This window comes from Xyrauchen texanus, chromosome 32 (genome assembly GCF_025860055.1).
Source record: "Xyrauchen texanus isolate HMW12.3.18 chromosome 32, RBS_HiC_50CHRs, whole genome shotgun sequence".
NCBI lineage: Eukaryota > Metazoa > Chordata > Actinopteri > Cypriniformes > Catostomidae > Xyrauchen > Xyrauchen texanus.
The window spans coordinates 33,276,255-33,295,236 of record NC_068307.1 but is presented as its reverse complement, the minus strand read 5'-3'; the positions used below and the strand labels follow the sequence as shown (position 1 = coordinate 33,295,236).

Sequence of the window (18,982 nt, the reverse complement as noted above, 5' to 3'; positions counted from 1 at the left end):
AGGCATTTCATCAATATCATGTGGTCAGTGGCGAATGATCAGTCTACGGTCATGCCATCTCACTTGACGCCGAAAAGGCGTTTGATATGGTAGAATTGGATTATCCCAGCAGCTTGTAATTTATCCTCACGATCTATAAAAAAGTTCTAAATCATCAGTGTTGGGTGCATAAATATGAGCCAAAATCAGATTTTGCCCCTGTATTTCAGTAAGAACAATAATTTATTTAATATAAAATTATCTTTAATCTGTTGGAGACATTTAAATTGTAAATGTTGATTTATCAATGTCATTTCAGAAATGTACATAGACCAATTGACAAAGGAGGCTAATGCCTCCCCAAAATGTTGTTTTATTACTATGCTTTTCATCTCAGACACCTGGCCCAATGGTCTTTTCCACCTGAGAGAGCCCCTCTCTGGTACAACATTAAACAAGTGGTCCTTGCCTCAATCTCACCATTGCAAAGTCTTTCTGTTAAATTGCCAAGAGAAGAAAAAATGTTATCCTATTATTTCACATTTACGTTCAACATGGACAAAGGTTTCTTGCATGTTCAATTCTGATACTTACCTCAGGTATATGGCTGATCCCCAAATTAGGTATTAACATAATGCTGGAAAGAATGGATTGAGGGGGGTGTTGCTTCACTTGGTGAGCTTTGAGATAATTTGAAAATATTTCTAAGTCTCAATTTTTCAGGTATTTACAGTTGCGCAATCTACTTTGTACTTTTTTTGGTGGTAGTACACAGCCCCTTAAAGCTACAGACACCCTCTGTTTGGTGCTCACAGCCTTTTGAAAGGGGCATCAGTGTATTATTCCTCATTGATTCAGAGTCTTGGTTACAAGGCCTTAACTGCTCTCAATAGGTTATGGGAAAGAGATTTGAACTTGATATTGGAAGATGGGGAGTGGGAAAGGATTTTTTAAAAATATTAAAACTGTGTCTAGGGATGCATACCACCTTATTCAGTTTAAGATTTTGCACTGTTTCTACTGGACTCCCTCTAGATTGTCAAGGCTTGGTTTAAAAGACATACCTGCATACTGGCGATGTCAGTTGGAGTATGGAGACATGGCCCATGCTCTGTTGTTCTGTGCTAAGATTCAAGAATTCTGGATATGAGTCCAAAATTTTATCTATGAGGTTTAAGATACTCAAATTTCATTCTGCCCCAGACTAGAGAATAGTGTTTTCCACTTCTTGTTCCTGTTGCTGCTGGCGCCTAGCTTGAGTCTGTGTTTTTAGCCTGCTAGCCACATGTTTCCTATAGCTTCTTCCATCAGCAGTTAGGGATTTACATGTATTAAATATAAGGAATTAGTCTTGCTGACGGAGTAGGTTAATGAGTTAGAGACATGCATCTAAATGCTAATGGAGGTCAGTGAGAAAGAGAAGCCAGTATATACTGTTACTAAAGTGGGTAGTGCAGCGAGCAACGCACACTATTTGGTTCCGGCTGTAGACCCCTAACAGAAGGGCGTTTGGGTGACATCTTGGTGGCAAACTTGCACAGCAAAGCGACACCATGCTCCAGTTCATGTTAGGATTTATTATCGATTCTCCTCACTCAGTGATGCACCCACTAAGAATCATGTTGAAAGTGCCCTTGTAATAGGAGATTCTATAGTAAGGAATGTGGAAATAGAGACTCCAGCTACTATTGTTAAATGCATTTCAGGGGCTCAGTGATCTGACATCAGATCAAATTTACCAGTGCTGGACAATGCTAAACATAGATTTTCTAAAATTGTTATTATTGTTGCCACTAACAATGTCCGGCTTCGTCAGTTAGTGATCACTAGCGACAATGTTAAAGAGATGTGTGAACTTGCAAAAAATGATTTCAGACACTGTAATATACTCAGGCCCCCTCGCTGTTTGTCGTGGTGATGAGGTTTATAGTAGATAAGTGTCACTGAATGGCTGGGGAGTGGTGACCAGAGAATAGCATAGGATTTATAGACAATTGGAAGAGTTTTTGGAGAAGACCTGACCTGCTAAAGAGTGATGGACTCCATCCCTCCAAGGAAGGTGCCGCTCTCCTCTCTAGTAATTTTGCTCATAGTCTTAATAGTGATAGTATTTGACTAACTGGGGTCCAGGTCAGGAAGCAGACAAACTGGCTTATCCGAACGTCTGCTAGCTGCCTTGAGACGTCACACAGGTCACGTAAACTACAGTACAACACATAGAGACTGTATCACCTAGATATCACATAGAGACTGTGTCTATTCCCCAAACTACCAAACACAAAACTCTCACTAAATCGTTTAGAAAAAATTAAGGTGAAATTTGAGATAAACACAACAAATTAAGATAAACATCATATAAAAAGGTAGGACTACTAAACATTAAATCTCTTTCAAGCAAAGCACTAATTGTAAATTAAATTATTACAGATCATATTTTGGATGCACTGACTGAAACCTGGTTTAAACCAAATTAATATATCAGTTTAAATTAATCTACTCCCACAGGTAATTGTTATAAACATGAGCCTTGTCTGATGGGTCAAGGAGAAGGTGTTGCTGCAATTTGCAGTGAAGATTTTGATATTACTCAGAGGACATGATATAAGTCTTCTGGGGCAGTGGTGGCTCAGTGGTTGAGGCTCAGGGTTACTGACCAGAAGGTTGGGGGTTCAAGCCCCAGCACCACCAAGATGCCACTGTTGGGCCCTTGAGCAAGGCCCTTAACTCCAGGTTGCTCCGGGGGATTGTCCCTGTAATAAGTGCACTGTAAGTCGCTTTGGATAAAAGCGTCTGCCAAATGCATAAATGTAATGTAAATGTAAAGTCTTTTGAACTAATAATGCTTAATGTAACACATTCAGATACAAATAAAAATTCTCTGTTGTCTTTTGCCCTTGCTACCATATATAGATCACCCGAGCCGATTTCTGATTTCCTTGGTGAATTTGTTAATATTCTATCTGATCTAGTTTTACTGTGGATAGAGCTTTAATTGTTGGTGACTTCAACATTCACATAGATGATGACAATGACACATTGGGATTAGCATTTATCGCTATTCTCAACTCTCTTGGAGTCAGACAAATGTGACAGGATCAACTCATCACTATAATCATATCCATCCATCCATCGTCAACCGCTTATCCTGTGTACAGGGTCGCGGGGACTATAATCATATGCTAGATTTAAATCTGTCATATGGAGTCGATGTTGATACTATAGAAATTCTGTCGTAGAGTGATGACATCTCAGATGATTACCTGGTCTCTTGTATGCAGTGAACAGCTAATGTTACCCAATCTACACCACGCTATCATTCAGGTAGAACTATTCTTTGGACCACTAAATATAGCTTCACTAATAATCTTCCAGAGTTATCTCATATACTCAGTAAGCCAAAAAAGTGTAGAAGAACTTGATGTAATAGCAGAAATTATAAATAGTCTTCTCTAGCACTCTGGATAGTGTCGCCACCCTTCGATAAAAAAAAGTTTAAGAAAAAAGCCCTGCACCATGGTACAATGACTACACTCATGCTCTCAAGAAAGCAGCGATGGCAAACAAGTGGAAGAATACAAAATAAATATTTCACGGTGCATGGAAAGATAGTGTCAGTAGATATGCTGCCAGGTCAGCATATTTTAGTATACTCATAGAAAATAACCACAACATTGCTTGGTGTTTATTCAGTACTGTGGCAAAAGTGGTTAGGAATAAAGCCTTGACTGAACCAGATATTCCATTGCAGCACAATAGTAATGACTTCATGAATTTCTTTACTCATAAAATGTAAATCATGCAATCATCTGTCACAGTACCTCACAAAACAGGGTCTCATAATTTTCCTCAAGAGCAACTTCAATCCTTCACTGTCAAAGTTCATGAAGCGCTAACGAAACTTATCAAAACATCAAAAGCCACAACATGTATGTTAGATCCAATACCAACTAAGCTCTTAAAAGAGGTATTCCCTGTAATCTCAGAATCTCTTCTTAATAGTATTAACTCCTCGCCATCCCTAGGATATGTCCCAAGAAACTTTAGAATGGCAGTTATCAAACCACTTATTAAGAAGCCACAGCTTGATCCTGGAGAATTGGCTAATTATAAACTGATTTCAAATCTCCCATTTATCTCAAAAATACTAGAAAAGGTAGTGTCCACCAAACTATGTTCATTTCTACAGGTAAATAGTATATATGAACAATTTCAGTCAGGATTTAGGCCCCATCACAGTACAGAGACTGCACTTATCCGAGTTACAAATGACTTGCTCTTATCATCTGATCGCGGCTGCATTTCTCTTCTAGTACTCTTAGATCTTGGTGCTGCCTTCGACACCATAGATCACGAGATTCTCTTGGATAGGCTTGAGACTTATGTTGGGATTTGTGGACTTTCATTAGCATGGTCTAGGTCCTATTTAGCAGACTGCTACAACTTCCTATTTGTAAATGAGGATTTGTCAAATCAAACAAAAGTTAAGTATGGAGTGCCACAGGGATTAGTTTAAGGCCTCTGTTTTTCTCCTTATATATGCTTCCCCTGGGAAATATTTTCAGGAATCATGGAAACATTTTCCACTGTTATGCTGAAAATACCATACCATTATGCTGACAATAACTTTATATTTCTGCGAAACCCAAAAAAAATTCACATTTCTCCAAATTAGCAGAGTGTATCAATGAAATCAAAGATTTGATGGCCAGAAATTTCCTTCTAGTCAATTCTGACAAAACAGAGGTAATAATTATTGAATCAAAAACCTCTAAAAATAAAAATCAATAAAACAATATGAAAATCGCATGTCCAATGTTTATAGAGCAGCATTCTTCCACCTCAGAAATATTGCTAAGTTGCGACATACTCTGTTGGTGATGCCGAAAAACAAATTAATGCGTTCATGTCCTCAAGAGTAGATTATTGTAATGCATTACTGGGAGGTAAGTTCATTAAATAAACTTTAATTGGCTCAAAATGCAGCAGAGTGCTGAATAGATCCAAGAAATATTATCATATTAGCCAAATTTTATCATCGTTACTTTGGCTACCTGTTAAATTTCCTATTAATTTTAAAATTCTGTTAACTACGTACAAAACATTGAATGGTCTTGCCCCGCATTACTTAAGTGAACTTCTACCATGCTATATTCCATCACATTCATTACGATCGCAAAACCCTGGCCTGTTAATAGTTCCTAGAATATCAAAATCCACAAAAGGAGGTAAATCTTTTTCCTATTTAGCTCAAACTGCAAACATATGCCACTGCCTGAACCTTGGACTTAGGATAGACCTCACCGAAATTACCTGCCAGTTGAACTGCGGTTCACCTCACTGATCTCTGCCTGCATCTCCTTGGTCTAATGATGGACTACACTCTTAAAATGAAATACATAGACTATCGATTAATTGTCAGCAAAAGCCTTCATCAGCCAACTAACAAAGGACAATGCATCTATGTGAACTTCTGCAGTTAATCTAGGATGAACTTCAAAGACATTAGTCATCTTAAAGTTCATGCAAAATATTTGTTTAAACACTGGCCCTTAACACTTACTTAGTTTACACATTTTTAACCATGGATTGCACTGCACATAAATAAGAAATATTGGCATTATGTTCATGCTGTTAGCCAAAGGGGAACTGGCCACAACAGTGAGCCTGGTTTCTCCGAAAGTTATTTTTCTCCATTAACCAACATCTTATGGAGTTGTGTTCCTTGCCACAGTCGCCTTCGGCTTGCTCACTGGGGTTCTAAATACAATTATTATTTCATTACATGATTTACATTCATATTTAATCAAACAACACAATGATGAATCTAAGACTTTATAGATATTGCAGTTTAATTTTCTGTTAATGCATGATTTTCTGTAAAGCTGCTTTGAAACAATATGTGTTGTGAAAAGTGCTATACAAATAAAAATTACTTGACTTGACTATGTATATGGGGTGATGGGGAGGTCATTAAAATAGGTGACAAATATACAAAAAGCTGGGTCCAGACTAGTGTAATGATTGGCAGACAGATAATTCTTAGAGGATGGAAGTCAGTTGGCACTCCCTCATTTCTAGAATGGTTCAATGAATTGGGTAAGTTGGTGGCATTTGAAAAGATGTCATATAAACAGCTTGGCAAAATAGACATGTATGGTAAGAAATGGGACAGGCCTTTCTGGAGGGCTCCCAGTGAGGGCCATGTGGAGAGAGTTCAGGTGGTAAATTAAATTTTTTGTGAAATTCTTTCTTTTCTGTAGATTTTTAGACTTTTATATTCTCAGATATTTTGAGACCTCATTTGGAGGTCTCTGGCCGGCAGCTATACCTACTTGGTTTTGTCAGATTTTTTTGCTGATTTGAAATATACTTTTTGAATGTAATTTTGACCAACCATTTTGGAGATTTCGGTCTTTTCCAATTCAAGTAGATTGGAGCTGTACTTGTATGCCGCTTGTTTACATAATAAAATAGCTGCACAAGAGTGTTCTAAAGATGGCCACAGAGTGGACTGACTTGCAAAAAGACTTGGACTTGGCGCAATGTTCAAAAATATATAACTAACACATGTTTACATAGAAAAACAATTGAAAAACTACAGAGCCCCTTAGATGATAGGGTGTGAATTTTTTGACTAAAATAGTTTTGTGTGCCCTTGCAATAAGTTTTGCATTCCCTCGCAATAGTTTGCGTTCACTCCCAATAAGTTTTGCTCGCCCTCGAAATAGTTTACATTCACTCACAATAAATGTACTATATTAACCATATTTTAACATTTATATTTTTTGTAAAAACCAAAATGAAAATACAGGAAAATTAAAACTATGGTTATTAAAATGAGTAAAAACCAAAGTAACCACAAAAATGACATTGGTTAATGCTATATTAAAACCATGGTTTCTGCTAAAAAAAAAAAAACATGGTTTGCCTACAAGAGTCATGGTTACTACAATTTTACTAAATAAAAATTATTTCCACCAAAAACTATGTTTAAAACCACTGTCTACAATATTACTATAGTAAAATCATAGTTCAACTATGGTATTTGAATACTAAAACCATAATAACAAAGAAGATAAATTTTATTATTATGGTAATAAAAAATATTTCTTTATTACCATAGTTTTGGTTTTCCTGTATTATCACTGTGGTTTCACAATGAATATCATGATTAAAATATGGTTACTGTTGTAAAACTATGGTAAATTTATAGCAAGGGGACACAAAACGTATTGCAAGGGCATGCAAACTATTGTGAGGGCATGCAAAACTATTTCAGATAAAAAATTCCCGCCCTGTCCTCTAAAGGGCTCCTTTAAAAACATTGAGGATGGATGCATATTCGGCGTGAATGGACCCTAACTTGTTCTCTTGGTTTCTTGTACAGATAACCAATTCAGAATGTCCATCCTGGAACGTTTGGAGCAGATGGAGAGAAGGATGGCAGAGATGGCCGGTCAACAGCAGGGCGATGGAGGAACGTCAGAGAGTGGAGGAACCGGAGGAAGTGGAGGAGGAGAGGGAGGAAGAGGCAATTCTGAGCAGGCACAGGTAGCATTCTTGCACCTAAGACCTAAGACTAAGATGTTATTTATGTCACGGTATTTAATCCTATGTCTCTTCCTTGTCTCGTGCCTTGTTCTTAGTGTGTGTTGTGTGGGTGCGTGAATGTGTGGGCGTGTTGTTTGTACCATGATTAGCGCTCTGCCGCAATCACTCCTCTCACCAGCTGTTACTCATTCCCATTCCCTTTAAATTCTCACCACTCTCTCATCTCCTTGTCAGATCGTTGTTTGTGATGTCCGGTGTTGTTCGCTCTTCAGAGTTCCAGTCCAGTTCTCTCGTTGTCCCTGTTTCGTGTCCTGTTTGCTGTTACCCGGATTCGCCGTGTCTGTTCAACACTTCTCTTCACTCTTCTCACCACGATCATCTGACCATTGGAGACTCTGCGCCACTAGACCATCACCCCGGACTTTTCCCCTATCTTCTCAATTTGACTGTCAATAAACTAATTGTCAACTTGCAACTTGCTTCCTAGCTTCATTACGTAACAATTTAGTGGGACTCACCATCAAATTCTTGTTGAAACTCTAACCTGATCCCATTATGTGTTTGATTTGTTCTTTTAGTTTTCACCAGGTCAGAGCCAGGGTCAGGCAGGCAGCTCCTTTGAGAGCCGTGTGGTTGTAGTGTGTGAGAAGATGATGAACCGGGCCTGCTGGGCCAAGTCCAAGCACCTAATTCATTCAAAGACGTTCCGGGGTATGACTTTACTCCACCTGGCAGCCGCCCAGGGTTACACCACCCTTATTCAAACACTTATCAAGTGGCGGTGAGTCTGCTGGATCTAAATGCACATACAGTAGATGCCATATACACTTAATTCACCTGCTCAATTTTTTGCTGTTTGTCTCCACAGCACCAAGCATGCAGACAGTATTGACCTGGAACTGGAGGTGGATCCTCTAAATGTTGATCACTTCTCTTGCACGCCACTGGTAAGTGTTGAGGTTGTCACAATACCATAATAATGATAATAATGCTTATGTAACACTGTAAGGGCTACAATGCATTCTTGCGTTAAAAAATCTAGGCACAGCAAAAGAATGCAGATGTCTTAATGCGCTTTTAAAGTTGCCATTCTTTTTAAACCTGACACTGCGTCTAAGAAAATGTGGCGGTCCTGTGCGAGAGGCTGAAAAAAACCCAGAGAGATTTGGCACAATGGTCAAAAATGTCTGTCTAGCGAATGTTTCTATGAAATTTGAAATTTAATTAAACAAATACAAATTTAATTAAATTTTTTATAAATTTGATTCAAAAGTTTAACCTAACATAACCCTAAAATATTTGCTAATTTCTTCAGATGTGGGCCTGTGCTTTGGGTCATATGGAGGTGGCAGTGGTTCTGTATAAATGGGATCGGCGAGCTTTAGCCATCCCTGATTCTTTGGGTCGCTTACCGCTGGCTATCGCCCGGTCTCGGGGTCACACCAAGCTGGCAGAGTGTCTGGAAAGCCTTCAGAGGGAAGAGCAACAGTCAGGTGCACTAGCTACAACTCCCAGCATACCTTTCTCATCATCTGCTGAGGCTTCAGCGGCAGAGGGATGGATGAATGTTTGGGGAACTGAAACAGCTTCAGTTGGACTGAAAGAAAGCAGCATCACCAGTTCGGCTTCAATCTCTAGTTCAGGTGAGTTCAAATCTTTACAACTGTACAGATTTGGCCTTTAATTAACTAAGTTAAGAGCTGAAACAAAAAAGTGTGAAACAGCTCATTTTGAGTTTCGTTTTGTACCTTTGCAGACTTGAGGAGACCAAGGTCAGAACCATCCAGTTTTTATAGCAGTGTTAGTCATGGTGACGCCCCGTTAAGTAAGAAACACAAGCCCAACCCTGAGAGCCACCAAACTCGGCCAAGCAAACCCTGTTCTGCCTCTCTCGGACTGGAAGAACAGGGCCACAAGCCTAAAACGTGCCCCTCCAAATCTAGGGAAGGAACTGTGGATCAAGATCTGGGTGATGGGGAGCAGTCTCAGACTATGCTGGCCTCATCTTGTGGAGGTGGCCGATGGAGTTCGAGACGAAGGGTGACAACTGGAGGTCTTGGCAAGGAAAGGCTGGCAAACAGGCTGAGATTAAGAGAAATGGCTAGCACGGGAACAATCTCTGATCTGCGGACAAGTCAAGAGGATTTGGAGAACACAGGAGATTTGCAGGTGAGGCACAGAGAGACCTCTTTAACACTCATGGATTGTCAAAATTGCATCTTTTATAGTGCTGATTAGGGGTTGCAAGACTACTGATTTTTAATGGTCAACTAGTTGAGCCCATTAGTTGATTCGAATTCAACTAGACGTGATGTCATTATACCCCTAAACCAATGCACACTGGACCACCTGTAGCTGCAGATGGTTCCCCTTCCTCTTGTAGCCGCTTTTCTAAATGGTTTTAGGCGGCCATGGGATCTAGCATGCAGACAACTATGGGGAAGTATTCGTTCATGTCAGTGGACTCCAACTCGAAGCACTTTTCGAAACAGTCACCGAATCACGTTCTTGAGCAAACAGCATCCAGGTCAGCATAACACGTTGTATGTTTGAAGGCCAAGTTGCATATATTACAGGTTATCGTAGCATGTGTGTCATTTTTATTAGAGTAGCCTATGAAATGTTCTACGCATTATCAGTGTTGATACAATGCTATGTGCATGTGCTATGCAGATATAGAGAATGCATAAGATTGTTGTTGAAACGTTGAGCAGAATGGTACAGTAAACAAACACCAGTTCTTAAGTGTATTATGTTAATGCATCTTTTAATGTGTGTCTGACAGAACATCCGCTGTATTTTCGACAGATGCGTTTTATAAATCACGTGGTGTGCGACTAATGGACTTCAGGATGTCTCTGTCGACTATGTTAGTTGTAGTCGACTTGTCTGTGCAACCCCTTATGAACTATATGTCAAAAATGATTGTTGCACAGATCTTGAAAAGCTTGTATTTGCCACTAATTATTTCCTAAGTTGCAATATTGTTTGTAATTTGATGGACCATGTTAAAATGCCACTTTCCAAACATGTATTGGAGCCACACAGAAACCATTGAAACCTGTGATTACTAAGAGTCTTGGGCCACATCCACACTAATATGTTTTCATTTGAAAACGCTTTGATTTTGCTACGTTTATGCCTCTCATCCACATTGGAATGGCGTTTCTCTCCTCCTAAAACAAATAGTTTTGAAAACGTCCTCCATAACCACATACTTTGGAAAATGATGATGTTAGGAAACTGAAAACTGAGGTTTTTAAACTAGGATTAGTGTGGATGTGGCCTAGGTCTTTAGAGTCTGTAGGACTTCCTAAATAACTAGAATAATACAATTTGTCAAGACAAACTTTGATGTTGGCCTTTTTGTTTTTTAATGGGACCAACATAACAGTCTTAAGGTCTGTGCCGAGTGAATGTATTTTAAAAGCAAGAGGAAATTTTGGACTTAGTTTAGGGGTTTTGGATAAACCCTAATCCAAGTTTGTAGAATAAAAGTATGTTGGCTTGGTCGTGCTAACAAAATGAACATCCATTGTTACTGGTGTAGAATCCAACATTTTATAAGTACTCAACTACTTGTTTCAGAACATGAACATGATGACTTTAGCAGAGGAAGTCATTGCGGCAACGTCTGATCGCATCAAGAGGGAAAACTTTGCGTCAGAGTCGACACTAGACAGTGTCAACACCATGAGCTGGTTGGCCAGTTACCTTGGAGATGCAGAGAGGTGAGTTTTCACAGGATAAAATGCACAAGATAACCACTTGGGTTCTTTATATATTTGTTATACTATTTCTCACATACTTAGGGGACATTATCGATGATTATCGATAATCAATCTGGATGTTTTTACATATTAATAGGGCTGCTTTTTGCACAATAGTCTTTTATCTTTCAAACATATTCTCAACACAATTTTGGTAAAGTGTCACCAACATCACAGGCTTGCTGTTTCTGGAGGCCATGAAGCTCAACTTGGATAGTTTTCCATTAAATTCGACCGAAATCATTATCGAAGGTCATAGTTTGTATACTCTAGTCATTACTGGATGAAATATTGTAAATAAGCATCTTTCATAGAGCCTGCACAATGTATTTTCAGTTACAAGTATGTCTTTTTGTGGTTTGACAGCTTGAATGAAAGACCTATTCAGTGTTGCGTACAGGGAAATTGCATAATAATTGTCACAATTTCTAATTGCTCAATTTACAGTTACACCAGTTTCATACACTAACCTGCAAACTCATCAACGTCACTTTGCTAATTCTTGAAGAAGTACAAAAACCTTTGTAACTTTGGACTACCATCAGCTTGTAATGTGTGTGTGATATTTGTGCCTTGTGTGACTAGCTTAATTAAATGTAATGTTGCACCCTTGTAGTCTCCAAAAGCTATTGCGTCAGACTACATTGAAGGGAATGCAAAGGCAGTGAACTGAAAGCACATATTAGGCTTCTAATTTAAATGTCGGCTGATGTTAATATATTGATGCCTCAAAAATGTATCGATAAAATAATGTGCCGAACAATAATCAATATATTGATATTTAATGGCATCCCTATTTGCCGTGGCATTGCTATGCAGTCCTGTTAACTCCTCAAGACTTTATTTTGGCGAGTTTCTGTTGTTTGAAGTTGATTTGACAACAGTGCAGTGAAATGCTCTCATCTCCCTTTCTGTCCACAAAAACCATGTGTCATGGGGTTATTTTAGCTTTGTATAGCAAATTGTAATGGCCAAACATATGTTACATTAGGCAAATGTGTAATTTAAATAAACCTAGAGTGATTTAAATATTATGCGTTCAGCAGCACATTAGCACACGAACCGAACTCTGAGAAACTGGCCGCTCTGAAAAAACTGAAAACATGTGTAGTACACTGACCCTTACATGTATTTAAGAAAACACTACATACAAAACAACTGCACACATAAGCACAGTATAGCAGGCAGATTGGCCGCTCTCACGGTTTGATAATCGCAGTGGCTCACATCACAGTTTTTTTCAGTTTTTTTCGATTCATATTTCAAACCTAGTTACAATATCATTGGGGGGGTTTCTGTGTAATTTAATTGGTTTTCCCAATTGTTGGGTTTCCTAGGTTCCTGTTTAACAAGCCTCTTGCTTCCGGGCCTGGCCTGGGCACCGTCCATAGTGGAGGACAGCCAGAACACGATGGTCCTCTTGGAAAACTGGGCTTTCAGTCCCCTGCGGAATGGACTGCTCTTCTCAACGCCTCCCACAGCAAGGAAGAGCGCGAATTGACCCAGCTGGCGCTGTCTGATCCTGAACAGAGAGAACTGTACGAGGCAGCCCGCCAGGTCCAGAACACCTTCCGCAAGTACAAGGTAGGGCGGGACTTCACCCAGGTGTATGTGTTGCCAGTGTTCGTGATGGTCCGGTTTCAAAGGTTGTGCTGTGTTGTGTTGTATTGTATGGTGCTCCTGAACTTAAGGTAAAAGAAAAGACCTCAGCTGGAACTTTTTGTTGTTGTGTGTGCTCCAAAAGGCAGAAATAGGGTCCGTGTTGTGACGCATGGGGAAATTTGCTTGAGCTTAGCATGGCCTTGCTATAAGGAATGATTGCATTCTTTCCTCTATCTATCCATCTTAACGGGATGTGCAGATGTCCCCAAGTCTACACAGCATTGGTTGTTCAGAGCAGTTCTGAGGATTAACCTTCTGCTTGGAGCATTTCAACAGTCTAAGAGGACATCTTGGCCAGCCTCAAAAGGAATCAGATGCCATCATCTCCGTGGCCATCCAGGCCTCCTTGTGAACACTAACCTCTCTCCTGTCCTCTCCCACCCTACCTCACCCCCCCTCTTCCCCATCCTGCAGGGTCGTCCGCTGAGGGAGCAGCAGGAACTAGCAGCTGCTGTCATTCAGCGTTGTTATAAGAGGTACAAACAGGTAGGCCTAGAGACTCAGAACCACTGTGTGTACAATTTTGAGTGGCCAATTGTAATAGTCTTGACATTTTCTTTCTCTCTCTTCCTCAAGCTGACATGGATAGCCTTGAAGGTAATGCTTCCCATTTCATCTAGAACTTCTCAACTTCTACTGCTTTGGATTTGATTGAACTGGAAGTTTATTAGTGGTGTTTGCTAAGTCAAGCATCACAACTTTATTGCTCATACCTGTACTTAGGTTTAGGGATGTGCTACAGACATGAATGGTACCTCAAATAATGTGGTTTGTTGAGGAGAGGTATTCTATTACTTTTCTAAGCAATCATACTTCAATTAAAAATACCATAGACTTACATTGAAGGAGGGACCTGAGCCAAATCAAGAGACCAGAATATCATGGGTACTTGGGGATGGGCTCTTTTGACTTGATCCACTTAGAAACCAGAACCTAGCATCCCCTTTATCAACCACAGAGAATACCCTTGCATCCACATAACAGGGCATAGCGGTATGTTTCTTCAACTTTGGACACTTTTAGCCTTGTGAATTTTTAGAAATTTTGTCTACTAACAATGTCCAACGGTGTTTTTACATGAATTGCAGGAGATTTACAGGATGCCATTTTTGTCGTTTTTGAAATTCTCATCACAGTGTCATATCTAGCACATCTCAAAATTCGGCATAGTGTTTAATGGAAATTACATTTTTATCGTTTTAACGTTTTTGGAATAAGACTCCTTTGTCTTGCTAAGGCTAATTTCATAGATAACATTTTATATGTCCTAAATGCACAAAATTAAATAATATTTTCACACTATTTGCATGTTTTGCCAAAATCATATAATAATCAGTATTTTTCTAATGGATTTTCATAGTTTAATATTGAAAGTCTGGGTCGGTGACAAGGCTAAAACAGTAAATCTGTACATAAAAAAGTAGTAAATAAAAATAAACAATGAAGGCCTGGTAAAAAGTTTCAAAGGTTCAAGTCAGTTTAAAATTGACACATAGAATATATGCACATATGAGCCAAAACAGTATGACCACCTATCTAATATGATGTTGGTCCTCCACGTTCTGCCAAAACAGTGCCGACCCCCCAAGGCATGGACTTTATGAGACCCCTGAAGATGTCCTGTGGTATCTGGCACCAAGACATTAGCAGTATTTCCTTCAAGTCCTGTAAGTTGAGAGGTGGAGATGCCGTGGATCAGATTTGTTGGTCCAGCACATCCCACAGGAATTTGGAGGCCATGGAAACACCTTGAATTCTTCATCATGTTCCTCAAACCATTCCCGAGCAATGTGTGCAGTGTGGCAGGGCACATTATCCTGCTGAAAGAGGCCACTGCCATCAGGGTATAACAGAGACTCAGGGTTTCCCAGCAGAACATTGCCCAGAGCATCACACTCCCTCCACCGGCTTGTCATCTTCCCGCAGTGCATCCTGGTGCCATCACTTTCCCAGGTGAACGGCACACACGTACATGGCTGTCCACGTGAAAATGTGACTCATCAAACCAGGCGACCTTCTTCCACTGCTCCAAGGTCCAGTTCCAACGCTCGCGTGTCCATTGTAGGCACTTTCGACGGTGGACAGGGGTCATCATGGGCACTCTGACCGGTCCACAGCTACGCAGCCCTATATGTAGCAGGGTGCGATGCACTGTGTGTTGTGACACATTCCTCCCGTAACAATCATAAAATGTGATTTGTGCCACAGTAGGCCTTCTGTCGGTTCGGACCAGACGGGATAGCCTCTGTTGCTCTTGTGCATCGATGAGCTTTGGGTGCCCAACGGATTGTGTTTTGTCCCTCCTCAGACCACTGTCAGTAGGTACTCACCACTGCTGACCGGAAGCACCCCACAAGCCTTGCAGTTCCAGAAATGCTCTAACTCAGTCGTCTGGCCATAACAATTTGGCCCTTGTCAAAGTCACTCAGGTCTTTACTTCTGTCCATTTCTCCTGTATTCAACACATTGACTATAAGAACTGATTGTTTGCTTACCATCTAATCTACCCAGACCTTAGCATGTGGCCTTGTTAGGTGATGATGAACGTTATTCGCTTCACCTGTGAGTGGTCATAATGTTTTAGCTCATTAGTATTGAATGATCCGCCCCTCCGGCTCGTCATCGTCGCCCCAGGCTCACAACGGGAGTTGGGCAGGAGAGCAAGAAGAGGTGCATAAATAATAAGCCTCAATTTGATAGCGATGAATGAAGCACACCTGTTGAGAATAATGCTTCATTACTACTGTCTTTAAAATGCAGAGCGCACCTCTTCTCGGGGAGCCATCTTCATATCACCATGTGTGCACACACTAGCATCCTCGCCAGACCAGGACCAGGGCTGGGAGAGTTCGGACGAGGTGATGTGCTGCCAGAACCGGTCCTTGGACTCCTGGGCCAATTAGATGAGTCGCCGGGGGAGAACCGCACACGTCGTGGCCGACGGGTTAGAAGCCGGGCCGCATTCTCCTCTCACCTGCCACGGGCCTGGGAAGAAAGGCCAGCGAGGATGCCACCGCACCCTCCTGCCGTGGACTCTGGAGGGAAGCATGTGCTGCCAACAGACCCAGATCACGCCCAGGCCATTCCATGGACACTACTCCACCATTCACAGAGCCCCATCTCACCACAAGGATGCCAGATTCCCCCTTTGTTATGAACACTATTCCCCTGGACACTTTATTATCCCCCTTTATGGACATGTTATTTTGATTATAATTTCCAATAAATGCTACACCCAACACAATATATATATATTTGACGCTACACCCAACACATATATATATATATACACCGATCAGCCACAACATTAAAACCACCTGCCTAATATTGTATAGGTCCTGCCGTCAAACAGCACCAACCCGCTTCTCAGAATAGCATTCTGAGATTATATTTTTCTCACCACAATTGTACAGAGAGGTTATCTGAGTTACCATAGACTTTGTCAGTTCCAACCAGTCTGGCAATTTTCTGTTGACCTCTCTCATCAAAAATCCTAATATTCGACTACAGCAGGTTGTATCCCGCACACTGGCAAAGGCAGCCTGCGTTATTCCATTAGTCTAACATGCCAGCAGTGAGACGCTTCTCACTTCAGAATCACATTAAAACAGCCTTGCATTGCTGTCCTTTCGAGGAGACGAACACCAGATCTCAAGCTGTAGAGAAACACACATTTGACATTATGTCGGCAGCAAACGCTACTGTTCTATAAGGTAAATAGTCATAAAAATAAAGATAATAATAAATTTGCCATGGTGAGAAATTAGATCACATAATAACCTAATGATTTATGTTATTTTAATATTCCATATGTGATGCTATAGATGCTAATTCCATGACGGTTGTTTTTTTAGGGAAAAAGCAGCTATAATAAAGTTTATTGTTCATAATACTTAATAGTTTTATTATTATATCACATATCATGCATAGTCCATCGTGTTACAGTGCAAAATAAACACCAAAATGAGATGACAGGATTTTTTCCAATTTGTCTGGTAAACTTTATAATTTCCAGACACATTGGCCGGAAGCAAAATTTCTTAGAGGAAACTCTAATACTCTTTTAAAAAGTAAAACGTTCAAATCTGTTCATTTGAATGAAAATCAACCCCTAGGACATGAAAGTGCCCAAATTTGAAGAAACACCCAGCAACCGCATAACAAAGCCAAGTCAACCATCCACAACATCCTACAGTAGAATCGACAACCTAGTTTGCCAAGAAAATTTTGATATTTGCTTTGCAGCCTTTGATAAGTAGTAGATAATTAATCTCTCTCCTTTCTCTGTACTCTTGGCAGTATGCACTTTATAAGAAGATGACGCTGGCCGCCATCCTTATCCAGAGTAAATTCCGCAGTTACCACGAACAGAAGAAGTTCCAGCAGAGTCGCAGGGCAGCTGTGCTGATCCAGCAATATTACCGCAGCTACAAGGAGCTCGGCCGGCTGAACCCACACAGTCGAGCTACTGCAGCTGCACTGGTGCAGCACAAACTCAGGTACTAAAATAGACATTTTGCTAAAGGGAGTGCTTTAGCTAAATGAAAATTCTGTTTCACCAAATAATGAAAATTCACCTTTGAATGAATGGTATTTTTCCATTGAATGGAAAAGATATGCAATGAAACACCTGAAAGAAAGTCTTAAATGTTTGCAAAAACACAATGACAGAATTTTCATTTCAGGGTGAACTATCCCTTTAACCATTGTGCTTTGTTCCTCATTGGCTATCACTCCTTGAGTTCCTGAGTCAGAATGGCCTACCCATTTAAATGGTTTATGAATCTCACATAATCCATATATTATCACTAAAAATTGGCATTCGATTTTGTTTTCATCTTGATTTCTAAAACTAGAACAGGTTTTTACCTCTTTTTGTAAGTTATTGACAATAGTTAATGCAACTACATTTTAGCATGAAGCATATTTATGAATATATTTACTATATTAAATACCATACAAAAATGTTCTGTCCTGTGTATCACACTACTTATTTATTTTTATTTTTTTTACTCTCATTTAATCAGCCATGTAAAAAATGGCTGAAAGGCACATTTGTGGTGTTCTCGGTCAAAAATGACCGGACCATTAAAATGTATATAAATCTTTCATTACGAATATGTTTTCACTATAGCATTTAATTTTTTTATTAACTTGATTTCTAGTCATTAGAACAGGTTTTGTACTTCTTTGTGGAACTTATTGATAGTACAACTTATACAAATTTTTTTCAAGTTCAAATATAATTATTTATTGATTATTTTGACTATATAGAAAATCATTCACAACATTTTCTGTGCTATTTATAACACAATTATTATTTTAATGTTGTTTTAATATGTAACAAATGACAGCTCTGACACACTTTTATTTAATTTTTTTAAATGGCACATACCTGTAGTGTTGCAAGTAAAACATTATGACATACAAGAAAGAACATCAGCATAAGAATCAAAGGGTGTGTGAGTTTGCTGTTTGTTTGAAGACTGCACACACGAACATGTGTGCTCATCTAATGGTTGGACAGGCTCCTGAACAATCCTTTTATTTTATTTTTTGAAACCTCATCCTTTAATTCCTAAAGTCCGGTAATTTCTGACCGGGAACACAACAGATGTATGTGTGTGTGTGTGTGTGTGTGTGCATGTCCGAGCACCCCCACATGCCCTTTGGATTCCCAGGCAACCGCTGAACCTTTGCTACATTGGTAAAAATCATAAAAAATTTCAGAGCTTGCCTAGGAAACCAAAGGGTGCACAGGTGTAACACAACAGGTGTAACAAAGTGAAATAAAACCAAGAGAATGTAAAGAATATGGTCCAAATTTTTGTGTGTGTTTTCAGATGCCATATATGTACAAGGAAATACAAGGAATTTTATTCCAGTTAGATTAAAGGTGCACTCTGTAATTTTTTCCTCATTAAAAAGTTTAACTCCTAAAGACATGAATTGTAATTTTAAGTAGGAAATCATGACCACTCACATTAAAATGAAGAATCCAGTCACATCAGTAACCTTAT

At 39.7% G+C, this 18,982-nt stretch overlaps 1 protein-coding gene across 1 annotated transcript in view; it reads left to right on the top strand.

The window, feature by feature from the left end:
* The window catches only part of LOC127626037 (calmodulin-binding transcription activator 1-like), a 461,362-nt gene that overhangs the window by 432,864 nt on the left and 9,516 nt on the right, over positions 1-18,982 (top strand). The window contains exons 12-21 of the mRNA XM_052101550.1: positions 7,367-7,530; positions 8,109-8,311; positions 8,399-8,477; positions 8,846-9,173; positions 9,287-9,699; positions 11,119-11,261; positions 12,638-12,884; positions 13,377-13,448; positions 13,539-13,559; positions 17,262-17,461. Coding sequence (XP_051957510.1) covers positions 7,367-7,530; positions 8,109-8,311; positions 8,399-8,477; positions 8,846-9,173; positions 9,287-9,699; positions 11,119-11,261; positions 12,638-12,884; positions 13,377-13,448; positions 13,539-13,559; positions 17,262-17,461 — 1,870 coding nt within the window. The remainder of the gene's footprint in view (positions 1-7,366; positions 7,531-8,108; positions 8,312-8,398; positions 8,478-8,845; positions 9,174-9,286; positions 9,700-11,118; positions 11,262-12,637; positions 12,885-13,376; positions 13,449-13,538; positions 13,560-17,261; positions 17,462-18,982) is intronic.